Below are 21,533 nucleotides of genomic sequence, written 5' to 3'. Positions count from 1 at the left end.
CAGCACATACAGGTTAATGCTGTTTAAGAGAACACCATGAGACATTTCACAGCACGGTACAAATGTTTCACCCCTTCCAAGTTGAGGATGAAAGAAAATCTACAGAACAGTCCATTTTGTGATTATATTTAAAATTCTTTGCAAAACAAGCATGCACAGAGCAGTGCTTAATAGAGACATTTTATCCCAAATGCCTATGCCTCGCTAAACTAACTTTTATTATCTTGAAAGTAAGATATGTTATCAATATCACATCCTGTGATTCTTAAACCAAAGAAATCTCAAAATTAGTATACTGCTGAATAACCACACAACAAAGTAAAGGTAAATTCTACGCTATGTATTTCTGATAGCTTGATTTCAGAGCCACCTTTTGTGAGAAAGTGTTTGAAATACTACGCAAAACCCTGTAGATATCAATAAATACATTTCTGAAATCACACCTTTCTGCCATCACAAAATTTGACAATAGTCAGCCCATTTCATTACACTAGTTGTCAAAAAGAAAGTGATTTCTATTTTGAATTCAACTAAAACTGCTAAGCAATATGACTGAGTTGCAACATATACTGCTAAATTATGTGGAAACATAAATATCCATAAAATTGAAGTGTACTATAAAACAAAAATATTTTTACTCCTGAGCCAAGTGAATTGTAATGGCCTATATAAGCAGTTTTCCAAAAGATTAATAATGATTAGTGAGAATTCAGAGCATTTCTGAGCTTACAAGAAAAAAAGAAAGACAGGAAAAGAAAAAAGATTTTGATGTAGAGTAGATTACATTCAGCCCAAACTGTGAAATTAGGTGTTTTCACTATGTTTTCAGGGCAAATCAAATTAAGTGTTTTATTCAAAAGCTTATTCAAATATCACCAACGTTCTAAGTATTTTTCCTACTGATTTTATCTAACTATGGACTACTATATTTATCTAATTATGGACTACAATATTTGAGATAGAATATCCCAAAGAGGACTTAAATGAGAAGTATTTATGGATAAATCATTTTGAAATTAAATTCTAAGATGTCTTTTGTACATGCTTTGAGGAAAAAAATCACCTGGAATCTTCACATTCCAAAGGCTTCAAGATTAGAATCAAAGCCAGAGCCTTTTGTGTTATGTAATTAAATAATATCTTTAATTTTATCTTTAATTTTAAAGAGAAATATTTGTTCAGATTTCTTCCCTTCTTTAATCTGTTTAATGGTTATTTAAAAAAATATATGAACAGTTTAGGTATCTACACAGATGTTGCTTCAAGTGGAAGGAAGGAGGTGGAGCGTATTCCTGGGATTATTTTTCAGAATACTTGTGTGTTCACCCCTCTGCCTCCACCAAGTCAACAGGTCTGGGACTGGCACAGGGCAGACATTAAAAAGCATCTGCCCCGATCTTCTGTGTGGCAGAGGAGTGAGAATGTATTTGAGCAGCAAAAAGGTTGGAAAAGCGGCATAACATGAGCCATCTGTGTCCCTGTTTCTTTATGTATCAGGCCAGCACACCAGGCACCCTGGGAAAAAGAGAGGCCACTCCATGCTTTAGGGTGGTACATATGGTCCTCCACGTTACTGTTCTTCTCTTTTCCTTTGCTTGTCACATGTCATTCCAAATCTTGGAGCTTATGCAGCCACAGAAAAAATTAGCTACTTTTATTTAGAACTGGACTATGAAATACCACCTACAGGAGAAGAAATAGATGTTTTTCTATAAGATCTTCGGTATATAACACACATAAAGGCCCACAAATGATTGGAAATGAATCCTTAATTTTTAAGACCAAGAAATAATTTTCAATTTAAAATCCTTTTTTTTGTAAAAAAAGGGAATCAAAGCCTAGTATTTTTCTGCATAAATTCAAGCAAATCAATATGCAAGTATATTTAACTTCATCAATGTTCCCCACTTGAAATGGAAGTGATGTTTAGCATTTTAAATTTGTTTCCTGTGGTTTTCATCATTCTTTCATCTTTGCTGTTACAGCTTAAAGGAGAACAAGTTAAAAGTTCTCTTGGTTAAAAGTTCTTTTGGTGTAGTGAAATCTGGCAGGATGACAAAATTAGGCAGACCATATTTTATATTTTGAACAAATGAAAATGTAGAGATGTTTGGGGTTCTTTTCATTGATGGAGATGGCCATCCAGCTGTTAAGTGTCATAGCCATGACACAGCATCCTCTTTGAAAACTGGAATTATAAAAGCTACTATATAAGTAGGAAAGTTCTCCACCCAACTTTTATGGTTGGCAAATTGTATGGTTTTCTCCAACTCTTATGATATGCAGACACTGCCTACTGTTTTATGGAAAGGAGATAAACCCTGAAATCTGAGTCGTAAAATCTCATTAGTCTTTGTTAAAATGTAGCTTTGTAATATTAAAAATAAAAGAATATTAGAGAAATGAGCATGCAAGGTATATTTAATAAGATTAAGAATATTCCAAGTATTAAAACTTTTCAGGTACGTGGAAATAAATACAAATACTGTATTACTGATTTATTCCATTTAATCCAATATTTCTCTTCGAGTAAATCCTTGTAAGCGGCCCTTGTTATTGCCTTTCGTTGAAGACTTTAAAGGAAGCCGTCTCTCTTTTAATCTTTAATTCAAGCATTTTAGCTGTTCATACTAACGCTCCATCTCAATTAGCATGAAATTTTCCTGCATTCGTACCGACCAAGCAAATCAGATCACTGTCCAGTCAAAGATAGAAGAATGATGGTACATCTTGATATCTGAAAAGGAATTTAATATTTCATTATCACTCCCCTGCAGCTGGTAGGGAGGAAGGGAAGAACCTTTTAAGGAGGAATTATGTACAGAAAGCTCCGCTTCTGTTTCTCTAATATTTCTGCCTCTTAAAGATATGACCGCACCAGGAACAGCTGCTATACTGTGATGAAGTCCATGGTCGGCAGGACGCATGATAACAAGGATAGTGGGCAGTGGTAGGACGACACCTGTGGCCCTCTGTCTGTACCCTTTCAAGGTGCTTCCTGTGGGAAGGGAGTGGGTATGTTCCAGAGCACAAGGGAATGGGAAGCTGTTTATCGTGGGTCATTTAAAACACAGGTCATTTTAACAGCAAAGTCTAGAAACAAGCTGGCCTCAGGAGGGTTTACTTTTGTTGTGCTTTTTTTAAGCTACCATATGACAGTTCATCCTGTCCAGAGACATCTGAGGCTCCTTAGAAACTGTGATCTCGGCTCACATTTCTAAGTTGGCCAAATAAATTTATCAGCCTCCACTGTACTAGGTAGGTGCTTCCCTTACATCCTCATGTAAGATGAAGGGAGAGGGAAAAATTGCCCCATTACATTTATTGTGCATTTGACATAATTCCTCATATCCCTAACCCACAAATAAATCTGAATTTGGGATTAGGTAAACCATGAAAAGGCTTATGAAGTTTAATATTTAGAGCAGAAAAGGGCTAATCCCTCGCAAAGTATTTGCTTTTGTTAATGAACAACATGAACTGGCAAAAAAACATGCTTTGCTATGATATCTGTCAACCTATTTTCTATCAAACAGCTGTCCCTGCCCTGAATGCTATCTGGCAAGTGACCTCTACCCAGTGTTCAGAAGGAGGAGGGTTATGAGACAGGGGTCAGGCAAAAGATCGCACGGAGCATGGACCTAGATGATCGTTTGGCCTTTGGCCCCCGCTCAGATGCCCTCATTTACGCCTTCTGCAAGCAAGCTTACCGGATACATGCCCCTTTCAGAAAACCAGACTCAAAATTCAAGATTAAACACCTCTAGCTCTGGGTTTTAACCTCTCATCACTACATCATTAGCAGGACGGCAGCATCACATGCGTGGGCTTTTAACTTTCCAAATGACCTTCATATTGGTTGTCTTTGTTTAGTTAACAAAACAGCTGTAAAATATGGTAGGACATACCTTTCAATACTGAGAATGGGTATCAAAGTGTAACACCGAACAAAAACAAATGCTACAGAAGAGCAGCTCCAACTCCTAGCACATTACTGCCTCAAGGGGAACATTCCAGTTCCAAAAATTCAGTGCTATTCTGGACAACTAGTATTTTTCACAGAAGCTTCATCCTTGCTTTTTCTGCAACCTGGGGAGGTCAGAGGTATCTGAAAAGCTGAGATGGCTTCTTGGATGTACCATGTGCCCATATATTCCTTTATTCCTCTGTTTAACAGGTATTACAACCCATACCAAAAGTAAGACACATGGGAGAAACCAATGAGTAGAACAAAGACCCCTGTGGCATTATATTCTAGTGAGAGAAGCAATCACCTCAAAAAAAAAAAAAAGTCACATTGTTAGAATGTGATCTGTATTATGGAGAAAAAGAAAACTAGAGCAGGGCTGGGAAGAGTTAGGAGCGCGGGCGAGAGGCCAGGCTGGTCTAACTGAGAAGGTGTAACACAAAGAAATGAAGCCCCACTTCCCTGTCACCTGCTAGAGGAATGTAGCAGGTAGCCTCAGAAACAAGCACAAAGGCACTGAGAGGGGAGTGTGCGTGGAAAATTCTAGGACAAGCAAGGTCAGGGTGGCCAGAGCTGAAGGAGCAAGGGAGAGAGGAAGGAAATAAAGGACAGATCAGGTAAAGGCTGTAAGGAGCAATGCAAGTTGTTTTGAGGAAAGGAAAGATGAGATAGGATGCTTTAAAAGGGTCACTGTCGGGCAGCCTGGGTGGCTCAGTGGTTTAGTGCCGCCTTCAGGCCAGGGCCTGATCCTGGAGACTGGGATTGAGTCCCACTTTGGGCTCCCTGCATGGAGCCTGCTTCTCCCTCTGCCTGTGTCTCTGTCTCTCTCTCTCTCTCATGAATAAATAAAATCTTAAAAAAAAAAAATCTTAAAGTCCGTTTAAAAAAAAAAAAAAGGGATGCCTGGGTGGCTTAGCAGTTGAGCGTCTGCCTTCAGCTCAGGGCTTGATCCCAGAGTACAGAGATCAGGGATTGAGTCCCACATCAGGCGCCCTGCAGGGAGCCTGCTTCTCCTTCTGCCTATGTCTCTGCCTCTCTCTGTGTGTGTCTCTCATAGATAAATAAATAAAATCTTAAAAATAAATAAATAAAATAAAAGGGTCACTGTCTGCTAAGGGACAATGGGGAAGAAGAGGGTGAGGGGTGATGGTGGAAGGCTCCCTTCCCTTCTCCCCAGACTTCAGACAAATCACAGATTCGCTTCTCTCTCATCCACAAAATGCTTATTACCTAAACCAGATACCAAGGGAGAAACTCTTTTCAAGTGTGTGAGGGCCCATTTCAGTTTTAATAATTTGGCACTAATGTATGTTGCAACATTTCCACCTCATGTTGCAATCTTAGTACCTGTCATAGCCCCCCCCCCCCGCCCCTTTTTTTGGTGGGTGGATGGGGCACACATCTATGCTTTCGGTGTATTTTAATTTTTATTTATTTTATTTTGGGGGGTAGAGAGAAGGCACTGTTGGGGGGGGGGGGTGAGGGGGAGAGAGGGAGAATCCCAAGCAGGCTCCACACCCAGCTCAGAGCCCCATGTGGGGGCTTGATCTCATAACCCTGAGATCTCGACCCGAGCCAAAAATTAAGAGTCAGACGCACAACGGACTGAGCCACCCAGGCACCCCACTTTCAGTTTATTAATGACCCCTGGTGCTGCACCCAATGTTCCTGTAACAAAGTACACCACCATTACTGGGGACATGATGCCAACACAACATTTCCATTCAGCATTTCCCTGAGAAAACTTTCTAAATTTTAGGAAAAGTTACTTCAAAACAAGGTGAGAACTGGTATCATCAGAATGCAGTAGAAACTGCTCCCCTTGCCCTTTTGGAGGACCTCTCTATCTGAGACATGATCAAATTCAGCTAATAAATCAAAGCTTATGCCACATTTTTAGACCATTTCAGTTCTGACTATAGAATCACTACAGAGTGATACTTTCATACCAGATGCAATAATGTGGAGTCGAAACACTACAGACATCATGAAAAACTGCCCCTGTCATTCTGATATTGGCTTGTTTCCTTAATTTCTAGGAGACACATAATTTTATAGACAAGAAGGGCTCAGGATAAAGGAGCAAGAACTCCACCTTCAAACAGTAACAACCCCGACTATCTACATCAGACCCACAAGGCTGAATGTTTCCCCAAACAGAGGCCCATGAATGGCATTTAGTCAATATACTAATGCTAACAAGAAAATCTGCTTAGGCTCCTTTCATCCAGAGTCAGGCAATTTATCAATGAAGATGAAAGTAAATTAAGACCTATACCAGTAATTGCTTTATCATTGAAAATGCTATTTTATACACAGCTGGCAACAGTGTGACTTCAAATGGTTATGATTTATATGAGAGGTGGTAATGAGGATAAGTCACAAATAGGTAAAATATAAACCTATAAAGAAGGATTTTAAGTGCAAATTTAATTTCAAAACAAGGCAGAGCTTGCAGATGGAGATCCTGATTTTAATGAAAAGGTAAAAAAAAAAAGTCTTTTCATTTCTCTAATTCCAAAATTACTAAAATCCCTAACACGTTCTAAACTCAAATATTAAAAAAAATAAATAAATAAACTCAAATATTCATCACACCCAAGTCCAAGTTAGAGGAGCCACCTGTAATGTGAAAATAGCATGTGACCCTTAAATATTGTTCCAGACTCTCTAAAAACAGAAAAGAAAAAAGAACAAAGGCCCTTTCCATTCCAACCGTGCCCTTGCTTCACGCTTGTTTTACAGTTGGTGCGATCATAGTTGGCAGACTATCAAATGCGCCGTACAGACATAAGGTAATAAAAATGTAATCTATGCTGTGTTTACTCTACTCAAGCTGCATTTCTTTTTTATGTCTTATGGACACGAACTGGATGTGGGAATTTTGTCAAATATGTGAAAGGAGTGTGAAAGAATGAGTGCTGGCGTTATTTTTATTTTTATCTATATCCGATTCAGCACAATGCACCAAAATTTAAGAGCAACCTCAAGTCTGAATCTAAAAACCACATGTAAAGCAATAGCAATAATAATCGGCATCCAGAATGTCTTACCCTTGTTACTGTTTCCTGTCCATGTGTCAAGAGCTATTCTCAACTTCATTAATGGTGGCTCAGAAACAGATGATCTGTCAGAGTTGCTCAACACTCAACAGAGTTGTTCAAAAAGTCAAAATCTGCAATATTATCTACTTTCAAAGAAATTGTAGCAGGAAAAGCCAGATAGAGCTGTTAGCCTCTATGGAGGTCTTAAGGATAAAACCAATTTCATTAAACACACACACACACACACACACACACACACACACACACACACACAATTTCATTTTCCTCTGGCCTTCCATACCAGTCTTTCCCTACACTTGTATATTTTACTTTATATTGTTACTTAATCCTATCCCATGCCTGGGTCTCATCTCATCGATAGAACTGTCAAGTTATTGGAAGCAGGGAACTTGGTTTACTTAGCTGGTGCCCCTCAAAATACACAGCTTAGCACCAGCATATCTTGAGCTCAGAAGTTACAGCTTTATTAAATCAGAGGTTGACGTGCCAGTCTCTTCTTGTACATAGTAGGTTTTTTTGTTTGTTTGTTTCTTGTTTTTTTTTTTTAAAGATTTTATTTATTTATTCATGAGAGACACAGAGAGAGAGGCAGAGACACGGGCAGAGGGAGAAGCAGGCTCCCTGCGGGGATCCTGATGCGGGACTCGATCCTGGGACTCGGATCACGACCTGAGCTGAAGGTAGACGCTCAATCACTGAGCCACCCAGCTGCCCATAAATAGTGTTACTTTTTTATGGAGCACAGCTGTATGTTTGTTGATCTATTGTCTGTGGCTGCCTTCATGCTATGATTGCCAAGTTGAGAATGCATAACAGAGACCATATGGAGTGCAAAACCTAAAATATTGACCCTCTCATCTCTTATGGAATCACTTCATCCTCCTAGAATAGAAAGGTGTCATGATCCCAAATACACTACAAGTAGTTGGAGGATATTACTGGGAAAGAGAAAAGTAGGAGAGATTTTCAAGGTCTGTTTGGAAAAGTGAGGACACAAGAACTTCATGAATATGAAAAAAAATTATCTATTTCTTGAAGATTTTATTTACTTATTTATCTGAGAGAGAAAGAGCACACATAGGGGCAGGGGCAAGGGCAGGGGTAGAGGCAGAGGCAGAGGCAGACGGAGAGGCAGAGGGGGCACAAAGCCTGATGTGGGGCTCGATCTCACAACACTGAGATCACAACCTGAGTGGAAATCAAGAGTAGGACACTTAACTGACTGAGCAACCCAGGCAACCCTCATGAAAATAAATTGATCAAATAATGTTCATAATTAATAAAAATATAATGAGTGTTTTTTATTATTCTGAGTAAATGAGTATTTATTTATTTATTCAAATGTTGGTTTCCTGAGTGAATCAATTCCTGTCCATCTTAGGATTTGTCCCTATGAGAGCTTCAAGGAAAAAGCCATTTTTCATTCTGATCATTTCTCAATACCAGAGATGTGGCTTCTCATACATGTCAATCTAATAGATTTTACTGTCACTGATGTGACATGTAATTTAATGCACTCCCACATCTTTTTAATGATTTTAATTACTATTAATAATACTTGGCAGTTTTATAAAAATATCATAGTTCGTTAGTATTCGAGAATGTGCTAATGGGAACTAATATTTGCTACTTTGTAATCAAAAAGAAGTACCGTGTGATTGAGAACAATGGGTCAAGTCTGGCCAAAGCCTGCCTCGGACCAGATAAGACAACTCTGGGGTGAAGGTGGCACATTCCATTCAAAGGCTGCACAGTGAGTTTGCAAATTGTGAGCCTCTCAGGTAGCAGCCTCAGGACTTGGGGATGGTGATTTGGCCTGATTTGATATGTCCTCATTATTTTTAGATTCTCTGGAAGTGTATTAGTCTATTCTCCTGGTATTTCGACCACTTTGATGTGAGTAGAAGTCTTTTCCCCTTCTGGATACTGCATGAGGCCATATCTAGCCTTTGCAGAGACCCTAAGGCCATAAACACGATTCCAAGGTACAGCTTAGATGCCAAGCGATCTGTGTGGCAAGGCCAGGTGGCATCACTACAGATGGCTGTTCTCTAGCATATGTTGGGATTCTGTGAAACTAAGAGTAAACAGAGAAGGAGGTGGCAGTACACGGGGGAACATGCAACTTCCAACCCGGGGGTTTGCTAGTTTAGTCTGTGTGCCCAGTAGCACTCACATTAGAGTAGAACAGCTAGGAGACCTCTAACTACCGTACAGTTGGCACAGCAGTTTCTACCCTATCTTGTACACATTGAGAACTAGGAGGGTGGCCTAACAAATTCAATTTCATTAACATCTGTCAAGAACTGGAGGCTTCTGAACTTCAACATGCTGACAGACCCTCAAGTTCCTGGAAAGCGTGCCTGTTTATACCAGTCTGGTTCTATCTTTGAATCCGATGCGGGCTCACCAGAAGTCTAGATCAGAGGCTCTCAACAGGGGGTGATTTTGCCCCTCCTTGCCTCAGGACACAATTTGGCAAAGTCTGGAGACAGCTGAAGTTAGCACAGTTGAGGTGGTATTACTGGCATCTAGTTGGCAGAGGCTAAACACGCTGCTGAACATCCTCCATATACAGGACAGCATCCCAAGAACGAATTACCTAGTCCCAAACATCAATAGTGTCAAGGTTGAGCGACCTTGGTTTTAATACTGTCTGTGCCACTGCAAGAAGAGAGCCAAAGAGGGGTCATTTGTCGTTCCCTAGGGCCACATCTTTGGTACAGTCAGCTGACTAACTCCTGGCACGATGGCTCTTTGTGACATTAAATGCCATGAAGACTCAGTCTGTTTGCCTTTTGAGATGCAATCTGACAGGAAGACGCTAGATAAAAACACATTCTCTCATATTTGAAATATAAACTAAGCAATAAATATTTATGTACTAATCTTACTATTCACAAATCCAAATGGGCAATAGAAAATTAATGTCAGAAACAATTCTGGTCCCATCAGATACTTTATCTCAAACAGCAAAGAGACTGTATAAAGGATTCAAATCCACAAGTTTATGAGTAAAATGAAAGCTCTAGAGCCTCTTATCTCTATCCTCTTTATCCACGGTTTAGATTCTTATCTACAACTAAATATAAACAAAAAATCAGTGTTCCTTAACACTGCAACACTCAAATTTGGTTTTTATGACAAAGATTTAAAATCTAGAAATACATGATTATAATACATTTTGATGGGAAAATAACTGTATTTATAATGTAGACCATCAGAGATTTTCTCCACATGTGCAATGTTACACAGTTTAACTGAGGAGCCTTTTCATTTCATATTTATTATTTGACTAGATGTAACTCAAACTGAGAAACCCATAAAACCGACCACTCTGGTGAAGAGGGACCCTCCAATGAAGCCCTAGGTTGGTGAAAGAGTCAAATGCAAGCCCAGCTTGCCAAATCATAGGGTCTCATTCACCTTCTCCTTGGGCTCATTTCTGACTACATCCTGCTATCTGCATTTGACCTCCAGATGACCGTGACTTCTTTTAATTCATATGTGTTACTCTGCTATAAATAAGATAGCATCACTGCACAGGCTATAAATAACTAGAAATTATATGCTTTCTCTAGTCTGTTTGTACCAGTACTGCAGAACCCTACACTTGCTGTGATGAATAGTCTCTGTAGGTAGACAAGAAAATAGAGCTGCCAAAATCATTTCACCCTCCTAGAATGGAGAGGTGTCATGATCCCAAATACACTACAAGTAGTTGGATGATATTACTGGGAAAGAGAAAATTATGAGAGATTTTCAAGGTCTGTTTGAAAAAGCTGAGGACTTAAGAACTTCATGAAAATAAAAACAGCTTTAAAAAATATATTTCTTAAAGATTTTATTTATTTATTTATTTATTTATTTATTTTTAATTTTTTTTTGTATTATCTATTTATGTAGTCATATCGAGAGAGAGAGAGAGAGAGAGAGAGAGAGAGAGAGGCAGAGACATAGGCAGAGGGAGAAGCAGGCTCCATGCACCGGGAGCCTGACGTGGGATTCGATCCCGGTCTCCAGGATCGTGCCCTGGGCCAAAGGCAGGCGCCAAACCGCTGCGCCACCCAGGGATCCCAAAGATTTTATTTATTTGAGAGAGAGAGCCCATGTAGGAGCGGGGGCAAGCACAGAGGGAGAGGGAGCACAGAACCCGATGTGGGGCTCGATCTCACAACACTGAGATCATCACCTGAGTCGAAATTGAGTCGGACACTTAACCAACTGAGCCACCCAGGCACCTCACATGAAAATAAGTTCATCAAATAATATTCATTTCTTCTAATTAATAAAATGATTTTTTTTACAAATAGGGGAAAGATATTTCATTTATTGAAGCATTTAGAAAAAAGTTTTTCATATTCTTCCTCTGTTGTTTTCTGTATTCCTAAAATGTGCTGTGAACTTCAAATGTAACTTTTTTTTCAAATGTAATTTTTCTAACCTAAGCAACAACCAAATCCTTGGCCATATGGAGTACAATGTATAGCCACAAGATTTTTTGTTTTAAAGCTGGTCCTGCCATGTTTGATGGCTCTCATGGCCTCATTTTATACTATGTATAAAGGACATGAAGAAAATGCTCACAAAGTGCTTCTGAGAAAAATAAATGATCCGAGAAAATGCCTGGTAAATTGCAACCTGCCACAAAGATCAATATATTATTAATCCCACAGTGTAATACCCAGTTTTCTCTAATCCTCTGTCTACTCACTTGTCATGCTTTCGATGTTAGAAAAAAAACTGCTGTCACAATCAGAGAAAATATGTTGACTGTAGTAGTGAAACCCCCACATCCTTCAAAAGTTGGATATAAAGTGTATGAATTAGAATCTTATGGTGGCTATTAAAAAAGGAAAAACTTTATGGTTGATGGAGAAATTGTTTGTAAATTACATAATTCTCTATTACTTATCCTATTTATTTTTTTTAAGATTTATTTATTTTAGAGAGAGAATGGATGCACGTAGACGGGCAGAGATAGAGGGAGAAGGAGAGAAGCAGACTCCTTGCTGAGCGTGGAGCCCCACGAGAGGCTTGATCCCATGACCCATGAGATAGATCATGACCTGAGCCAAAATCTAGAATCAAATGCTTAACTGACTAAGGTACCCAGGTGCCACATATTTCTTATTTTTATTTTTTAAAGAAACCAATTTGGAGACCAGGTTTTTTTTCAGGATAATGTACATATATGCTAATTTCATTATATCTGAGCTACAACTGAAATTGTTATATGTTTTTCCAATAACCATCAGCCTCAATAGTGTGTGTATATCATCCCTAACTTAACGATGCAGAAATCTATTTTTGGATATAATCCGCATTTTAAAATAGTACTGTGTGTTTAAACATTACATCTGAAAACCAAGCTAGACTGATATGCCAAGTGGAATCATCACAAAACCCAGACACTCTAAGACTGGTTGATGCAAGATTTCTTTAGGCGAATCTTTTTTCTACAACCTTATGATAAAACCTGAAGTCAGACACTTCTGTCCCAGCAGAACATTCAGGGAGAGGAAGAAGAGGTGGTTAGGAAATCTAGAGGTGGTCTTTCACTTCCTAAGGCTTAACATGTGCCTTACAACACATAGCTGAAGCCTGTGCAAACACATTAATCCATGGAGTTAGTACAATGCATGCATATTATCTATTTTTCTGGGAAACGAGTCATTTTTATGTATGTGGCCTCTTGTTAAACTGTTAAATCTTGACAGCTTTAGGAAATAAAACGGTGATGCCAAATAAAACACAATCATATATACTATACATAATAGAACCATACTGAATTTCAGGAAAAAACTGATCAGAAACAGAAGTTGAGTCAATGCTCTTTGCCCAGTGTCTGAAGTTGTGTGGCAGAATTGGACATAATTACAAAGCAAAGCAACAGAAATAAACATTTTATGGAAAGACAGGTGTTCGAGAAACACAAAACCATGCAAAGATGATGCTGGAGTTATAATCCAGCCATGCACTGGACTACTTCCTCCACCCCCCAACCCCCTCCCGTGAATGACAACATACGTTTGACAGCATCTTGGGGAAGAGGTTCCTGGGTTGTCTTGAGTAAACTTTGGGACACTATGGAGAAAATAAGAGAACATAACTAAAAATAAAAATAGAAACATGGGAATGATGGTTGCAACTTACATGATTCCATTGACCAAAGGGAAAAACAAAAACAAAAACAGAAACATTGGATTAAAAACATAACTAAACAAATACAGTGAGGCTGGGCCCTAGCAGGGGACCAAAGTAAACATCAACACAGGAGATCTATTTCCGCAGGGATACCTTAGCGTGCTGGGTATTTTGTTTCCAATAGCACTTCCAAGTAACCCGTTGAGCATTTCCTGCTGCCATTCTCTCTCCTTAGCGCCAAGCATCATCAACTCCCAGGGATCCACTCCGTTCACCCATTCACAGGGCACCTCCAGCTTGCAGCTCCGGCCATTTGTTGCTTTACTGTCCACCCTCCTGACCGACATTTAGCTTCTCATGTTTGCTTTCTTGGTAATTATCCTATAACCTGCCTCCCCTGAAACGAATATGGACTGCCTGGCTGACCCATGACCTTTGTTGGGAGTCTCTATCTTTTGCAAAGCTCTTGGCAAAAGGTGTGCTGTCCAGGGCACCTCCAGAGGCTCCGACTCACCTGTGGTGGTGGTGCCCACAGCTCACTCCCAGTCTGAGTCAAATCAGACTGATGAAATGGAGAGGGTGTGCGTATGGGCTGTGGTAGTGTTTTGGGGGGCGGGGGGGGGGGATAATTTCTAACTCAAGGCAAATTCCTCAGTGCTGGTAATTAAAAAAAAAAAAACCTCTCTCTTATTACATGTGCATGCATACACACACACCATTTATATTCCAAAGAGTAAATCCACTTTAGGGAAATGGAGAAAAAAAGTTGGAAATCTGCCAAGAAACCTCCTCAGCAGCTAAGCCAGTTAGTATCTCGGTAACAAAAGTCCTTTGTTCAAGAGGCTCCAGGCAACAGAATCCCCTATTGTGTTCCACATTACCTGACCTAATTAACTTCTTTGTTTGAAACCGAAGAAAGGAGTCTTTTGAGCTAGAAGCTACAATCTTCCAATGGCAGCCAGAGAAGAAGCCCTTGGGGTTACCAGTTCCTACACCTGTTCTCACACATGATAGAAATGGAGTCATCCCTTACACAGGAGACCAATAGGAACTGTTCCATTTGATTCCACTTAGATACTGGCCTTCACAATAGAAGGTCTTCATGGGGCAGGTCCTTTTGTTGTTTAGCATAAGCCTATGATCACAGCGGAAAAATTTATATAATCCCTAGGAATCCCAGGCAGGAAATGGTAGTTGTCACCCTCACGAAAACAAGGGAGAAAAGGCAGGACTCTCTCAAAGAAGAAATGCACAGCTCCTGAGCTTAATCTTTAATTTCTCGAGCTGAGTCATTAATTTCTTCAGTAGGTTCAAATCTCCTACTGATGAACAAGAGTCAATAAATAAAATTGGGACTTCCAGGAACATGGAAGGCTGCTAAGAAGAACAGAAAGAAGTCCCATACGTCTGGTCCGTTACCTCCTGAGTACTACCTCTGTGGGAAGAAGTTTCATCTCACATTTAAGTCACTGTCACTTCATGCATTTATGCCCCGGACTTAGGAAAAGCTGAAAGTTGGGGAGAGAAGGCTTTGAAAATTCCAGTCCCCGGGTCTCTGGCCATTCAAGGTTTCTAGTGCTAAGTGAAGAGTTTTCTTCGGTTTCCAAAGGAAGACGCTGACAAATGGATACTGCAAGTGGGGGGCCCTGGGGCCTTTCTGTCCTCGGGCATCTGAAGGGCACGCGCTCAATTCAATCCCATTCTCTGCTGCCACCATAAAAGTCGCGTGTCACAAAAATCACTTAAAGACACCCACGATGACAAAGCGAGGTGGCACCAGGCAGGCTTCCAGCGGGGGGTAAGCCTCGCTTGCACACGCACCGCTCATGCACAGACCCGGACACACAGGTGCACGGACACACACGGAGGTACACATGTGCAGAGACACGTGAGAAGGACAAGACGGTGACTCCAGCCTGGCTGACAGAGAGGCACTCGGAAGAAGTCCCTCCGGGACAGCGAGGGAAAGGACACATCCAGGGCCATGCTCTAGTGGAGGCAGACGGAGATGGGCGCTCGGGGGTCGAACAGACGGGAGGAGACGCCGGGCAGTTAGAGGAGTGGACAGAGACGCGGTTAGTGTAGCAACAGACCCGTTCCCGGGGACCAGGGAGGCCAGCCTGTTACAAAGGGCAGATCAGTGGCGAGAGAGACGGAAGGCGGCCAGGCCCGAGGAAGGTCACTTACTGACGCTGCCACACACGGCCATGCAGTACTCCTCTGTGTCAAAGTTGTTTCGGTTGCCGCCACATCCGCCGTAAAAGAACGGGGCGCACTTGCCTTCGGTCACATCAAAGTACCAGCGGGAGATCATTGCTCGGCATGGCCCCGTCTCGGCTTGTTCAGAGCACACCTCTAATCAGAGGAGACGTGGGGAACCACATTTAGCATGAAAACGTCACCGGCTCGCTGTTCACGCACCTGTCTGTCTTAGGCACTAGGCCTCCCCGGGGTGGGGACCTGGGCTGGGCGCCCCCCCTCCGGAGGCAGAGTCGGCCAAACGTTTTAATCGCCTCCCAGGACCCTGGAGTTCCCTCTGAAACAGAGCAGTGCATTCTCATCTGGTTCAAGGAGCGCAGCTCCGTAGTCGTAAAGGGACTCTGGCTCGATCTGGAGAGATCTGGATCTGGAGATCTGGACCAGATCTCTCAGCTGCTTTTAGGTGAATCCTAAGTGCCCCGAAGTGTCTGCACACCGGAACATTCCTTCGCTACGAGGAATAAACTTCTCTTCTAGGAGAAGCTCAGGTGGGCTTGAAAAGGTAAAAGGGTTTTGTCTGCTTATGGTGCAAAAAACGTCTCCTCTCACAAACATCTGATTGTTGTCCTTCACGAAGGACAGCCTTGCCCTCGGAGTGCAAGATAATTACAGGTATTATGAAGGGGATCCAGTTTTCAGAGGGCCAGCCTGTCCACTGACCCTATTCAAAAAGCCTATGGAACGCCTGCAAATGGGACTTACAGCAGATTATATTAACTCTGGTTTAAATACGATTTTTGATTTTTTCATTAATCTGTCCTGCGGGGAATAAGGCACAAACAATAAAACAGAGTCAACCAAACTCGAATTTGTTCATACCATGTACCTACCATTTAACAGCGAAGCACATCTTACCTGTCAACATGCTTTGCCACCCTCCCCAAGATCAGTGCCATAATCCCTGATTGATCCAAGTGTAATGACCAAACTGTTTCCATTTGTAAAGTTACGGTGATTAGAACAGGAACTCTTCAACCCATATATATTCCCTTTTTGTTATATGTAAGACAATTCTCCCTCTGAGTTTGTGTCTTGCCCTAGCTAGGCTTATAAAGAGCTTGCTGATGCCTTAGCACACACAGATGTCTTGCTTATTATTATCAGTTTTACTATCACACCAAGGGAAAGCATCCTTCTAAAAGAGAAATGTCACGCAAAACTCAAGAGTTTCCAAATTAGGAATATTCAACAATATTCCTCTATTCAGTCCTTTAGTCATTCACTCAAAGACAAAGATCCACACAATGTCTATGTAGATGAGAACTACTGCTTAACTTCCCCATACACACCACTTATTGCCCTTTCCAACTGAGTCAAAGAGGTGGTGGCAAAACCAGAAGCAACCACCATCATGCTGATGTCAACAGAATAGGGAAGGACAGTCAGCATGGAGCTCAAAAGGTAGATGTCAAATACTGTGCAGGAGAAAAGCCGGTGTAATGGATATCCAAGGTGATTCTGGCTCTTTAGATGGTTTTCAGATGAAAATACCTGGCGCCAGGAGCATCAGGCTCAATGTCACCCATCTCTCAAGTCTTCTCCTTTGGTACTGCTGCTTTCAAAGTCCATCCTTGCCAAGCCATGACGTGTTTTTAGTTTGCCTTCTGCATAGAGCTCTCCTATACGATGAGAATCTGCCAACCCGTTCACGCAGTCTTCCCATCGCCTTGACAGTTTGATTTATCCCCGCAAACTAAAGGACCGGTATTTATACTTATAAAGGGTCAAACAGTTTTGGGAGTGGGGGAGAGTCTGATCACCTCTGAGTTACTGACAAAGCAGCTCGTGGGCTCTCGAGCTAAAAGTCACATGCTCCAGATGTGGGCTCCCTGCAAACCACAGCCATCAGCTGTCTCCACTCCGGGACCTTAATTAGTCTCTCTCTCTGTTGTAAGAAACACCTACAGGTTCTCTCCTTTGTACTTCTCTCACCAATCTGTACATGTTTATGTGACATGCTCTTTCTTGTTTCTGAGATGTGAGAATATCCATCAATAATTCCTTCCTCAGGCTGCACAAATTCCAACAAGACTGCAAAGCAATGGTGTCTTCTGTACCTACACTGTGGTTGAAGCTGGCCCTGGGGTTGAAAGAAAGGCACAGGATGCCTTCACCCCATGGCATGACCCGAAGTCATGGGACCATAGGCAACAAAACCCATTGTGCCTCAATAACTCATGACAATCCTCACATTTTGTACCATGTAGAGTAACAAATACACGTCTTCTTGTACTTGTCTGCCGCAGACCCCACGGTGTACAACACGGCTGTGCAGGGGCAGGAAACTTGTCTTTATATCTCCTGTGCACTAAATAAAAGTGCTAGAATTCTGGGTGGGTGAAAGTGCAGTAATGGGAGAAAAGAATGATGATCAAAGGACATGATCCATGAAAGACATCTGCCTTTGTGTGTCACCTAGTCATTTCTTCTGATAAAGGCAAAACCTCCCAGTCTAGAACTCATATGGCATTTTAATATATTATTGTTTTTCTATACCATAAGTGAAACATTTTTTATTTTATAGCATTCATTTAATTTTTCTTCTGGCCTCATTCAAAATGGCTATGAAACCCCTTTGTTACACCTGATTTGTAGAGTCCCAATCAACTAAAAAAAAATTCAGGACTAAAAATCCATTTATATGTCAACTAAATGAATGGAATGAACTACCCGATGAGCTCACAATCCTTGCTAGGGTCTCCAGTTGTAAGAGTCTTTCAGATTGACCCATGAATCTGAAAAAAAAGGCAAAGGAGAGTGACACAACCTTTGGGGAGTGTTTTGGTGGCTCTCCTGACATCATCAGGGCTGCTGCATTCCTGACGTCCATTAAATGGCCCCAAATAGTTGCATGACATTGGTGTACATGGACATGGTGAGGCGTAGCCGCCATCAATCCCACAGTACTCACATATAACATATGATAATGTGGTCAGTGTTGGTAGAAGAGTGTGTGATAATCTAATGTCCAGTAAATGATGTATGGGGGAGTACCCATACGTGAGCCTAGAAGAACAGGGGTACGAATGGGTCTCTGTCACTTTGAGGCCTCTCAAAGACAAGCTTTGTCTAGCTGGTTCTGATCTGCTGACATGGAGAATTCATTCCAGCTCCCTGAACCAGAACAAGCATGGCAGGAGAGAGAAGGTAGCTCGTTGATCCCTCCAATTTTCAGCACCACCATTCTACCATCGAGGTGCCATTTCCCATCGCTTGCCTGCTGGCTAGGACTAGATCATTAACTTCCTAGAGTAGTAAAGCTCATTTCAGAGGGGACACAGTGGAAAATTATTTACAGTATCATTTACCAAATGCAGAGCATTTAGGCCTTCTAGGACTGTAACCTCTAGAACAGAATTCACCAGAAAATTAGCAGTGCAGTTTTCTTTTCTGCACCTTCATTTTCTTCTCAACATGTAAAATCCTAAGTAAAAAGACTCACATTCTAAAGTCATTCAAATTCCAATCTACCTTGGTTTCTATTCAGGCTTACATATCGTAATGAAGGAAAGTTGCCCAGAATAATAGAAACAGGGATCTGAGAATGTTTAAAGTCAGACAGAAATATTGGCACAGACTTGCATGGGCATCTAAAGGAACAGTGACCTTTGTTTATTCCTATTTAATTCTTAAACTTCGAAGATCACAAATAGGTATCTTACTATTCATCCAGCTGAATTCTGCAGGCAGGGAAGGCTTACTCTCTTCTTTTACGAGAACTCTATCCACCCTTCAAGCCGAGAGACCACTCAAACCAAAATGCTAGTGTACACAAAGCATATGAGTTTATGTGCTTTAAGCATCTCTATGCATTTTAGATCTTTGTAAGGTAGGCCTTGCCAAGATCTGAGTTGGTTTCAGCACTAAATTCCATTTTCTAAAAATCAATATTATATAAATACACTCTATAGGAGCAAAGCTGGAGCTCCCTACAATGTATGAAATGATTAGGCAGTTCACTGTCCAAAAACCACAATGCTTAACCACAAAACATTAATTCTATAAATAGATGTCAAATTAAAGTAAACTTTATTGTGGACAACCAAAATTAGAAAATGTTATACTTTTAAAAAAATATCAGCATGAAGAAGAGTTGTTACGTGACAGCTAGGATGAGGGGGAAATCACTATTTTCAAATGTATAATAATTATAATGCCTTCTTAAAAAGCAAGATTAATAGGGTGCGTGGCTAGCTCGGTTGGTAGAGCATGCAACTCTTGATCTCGGGGTCGGGGGTTCGAGTGCCACATTGGGCATGGAGCCTATTTTTTAAAAAATTAATAAATAATGTAAGAAGTTTAAAAAAATACAAAGCAAAATTAATAGATTAACAAATAATAAGTTTTAAATAAAGCACTAACTAAAGAATAATTTTAGAATAATGTAAAGCCAATTTTCATTATTTTTTTTAATAACTAAATTTCAATTATTCTGACTACAAGAATATGTGTAAAATAAAACCAGCATTTTATGGAATGTAAAAGGTTTAAATTTATAAATTTTGAGAAAGCAATCACTTGGATAATCCTAGAAGGGTTTTTTTTACAGAAAGCTAGGAATTTTTTTATAGAAAGCTATATCAATATTCTGATATTGCAAAAGAAATAAAAAATATGGAGAATTTCTCCATATGCTATAAGAATATATGCAGAATTAAAGTTCATATATAGTATAAATATATCTATTTTCTTTAAGTTAAAAATTACATATCTTGAAATTTTATTTTTAAGTAGTCTCTACACTTAGCACAGAGCCCAACACAGGGCTTCAACTCGCAACCCTGAGATCAAGACCTGAGCCGAGATCAAGAGTTGGGCACTTAAGCAACTGAACTACTTACTCAGCCTCCTCCATATCTTGAAATTTCAAAGTAGGGTACAAAGGGCAAACATAAGAAGATAAATAGTCTGTGTAATAAATCACTTGTTTAACATTAACAGTAAAATATAAACAATGACAGAAATATTAAAATCTAAATATGCTTATCTTTAATATTTCCAATAGGAGTTGACTGATTTGCCTAATCAATCTGTTAATAATGAATATGGCCAGCTTCAATACAGTTTATAATAACTTCTTTCACTCTAATTATTTCTGCAATTCTAAATACCACTATAGGGTGAGCTTTCTCAGCCTAAGTTATTAGAACACATCTCATATTCTGTTGAAGAATAAAGTAGACTTTGTGTTTAATTCAGAAGAAAATTTTTTTAAAGGCAATGTACTAGAAAAACGATTTTTTAAGAGTGTATTTTTTGCAACAATAGATATTATGTACTTTTAATTAAAAGGAGGTTTGTATAATATGCTTGCACATATTAGTAAGTAGTCACCAGAAAAACTGTGCAACAGAAAAATAATTCTGATCAGCGCAATAAATGACTACATATTACCTAGCATTTATATTTTATTAAATAAAGGCATGTAAAAACTGGATAACAAATCTCACTTAAGCCCTAAATGTGGGTTGGACTGTATAAACAAGTTATGGGAACAGCTGTGTGTGGTCATGAAATCACTGACACAGCAAGAAAAGAAGGGTGTTGCGGAAGTCTCTACAAGATATCTGTAGCTGGCAAACCTGTTACTGAATTGTGTTGATTCTCTGAGGCTATCCGATACATCTGTCACTCCAATTATACCTGACCCAATTCTCACATCTCCCCATGATGAAAGAGTATTTATAAAATGCCACCTGAAGGAGATTCACTTGTAAGTATTTAGACACATCGGTCCTGTCTAGGTGGTGGTGCTGGCCAGCATTCACTTTAAAAGGGCACTACTACGCCTTTTCCTTTGTTTCCTATTATGGGAATAAACTTGTTTTTCACGAAGCTGTGTGGTTAGTCTGAAGAGCAGCACAGTATCATAAGAAGCTCCAAACTCTGAATAAGATAAGAGGTCATGTCCTCTGCTGGAAATAATGCGAAGTGATTTTTCTTAGTGACTGAGAGGCAGGGTATGCTGGGAAATGGATTATCTCTGGGGGGGAAAAGTGTGATTTATTATGTTCAGTGATTTATAATGTTCAGTGACTTCCATGGTGTAAATACTCCCACCATTGGTATGTCAAGCTATCAGTGGTTGTGGCTCA

At 40.3% G+C, this 21,533-nt stretch overlaps 1 protein-coding gene across 7 annotated transcripts in view; it reads right to left on the bottom strand.

Annotated features, from left to right (window-relative positions):
- APP (amyloid beta precursor protein) overlaps window positions 1-21,533 on the bottom strand; it is a 263,371-nt gene that overhangs the window by 87,831 nt on the left and 154,007 nt on the right. For 2 of the 7 annotated variants that reach the window (XM_025995686.2, XM_025995687.2), the window contains exons 7-8: window positions 15,367-15,534; window positions 13,063-13,119 (exon numbers count right to left, since the gene is read on the bottom strand). The exons of 2 other annotated variants lie outside the window; for them this stretch is intronic. In XM_025995686.2, coding sequence (XP_025851471.1) covers window positions 13,063-13,119; window positions 15,367-15,534 — 225 coding nt within the window. The remainder of the gene's footprint in view (window positions 1-13,062; window positions 13,120-15,366; window positions 15,535-21,533) is intronic. 3 more of the 7 variants (XM_025995688.2, XM_025995689.2, XM_072740898.1) reach the window with 2 other exon arrangements.

The sequence above is a fragment of the Vulpes vulpes genome, chromosome 15, assembly GCF_048418805.1.
Source record: "Vulpes vulpes isolate BD-2025 chromosome 15, VulVul3, whole genome shotgun sequence".
NCBI classification, from domain to species: Eukaryota; Metazoa; Chordata; class Mammalia; order Carnivora; family Canidae; genus Vulpes; species Vulpes vulpes.
This window is presented reverse-complemented; position numbering and strand designations above follow the sequence as displayed.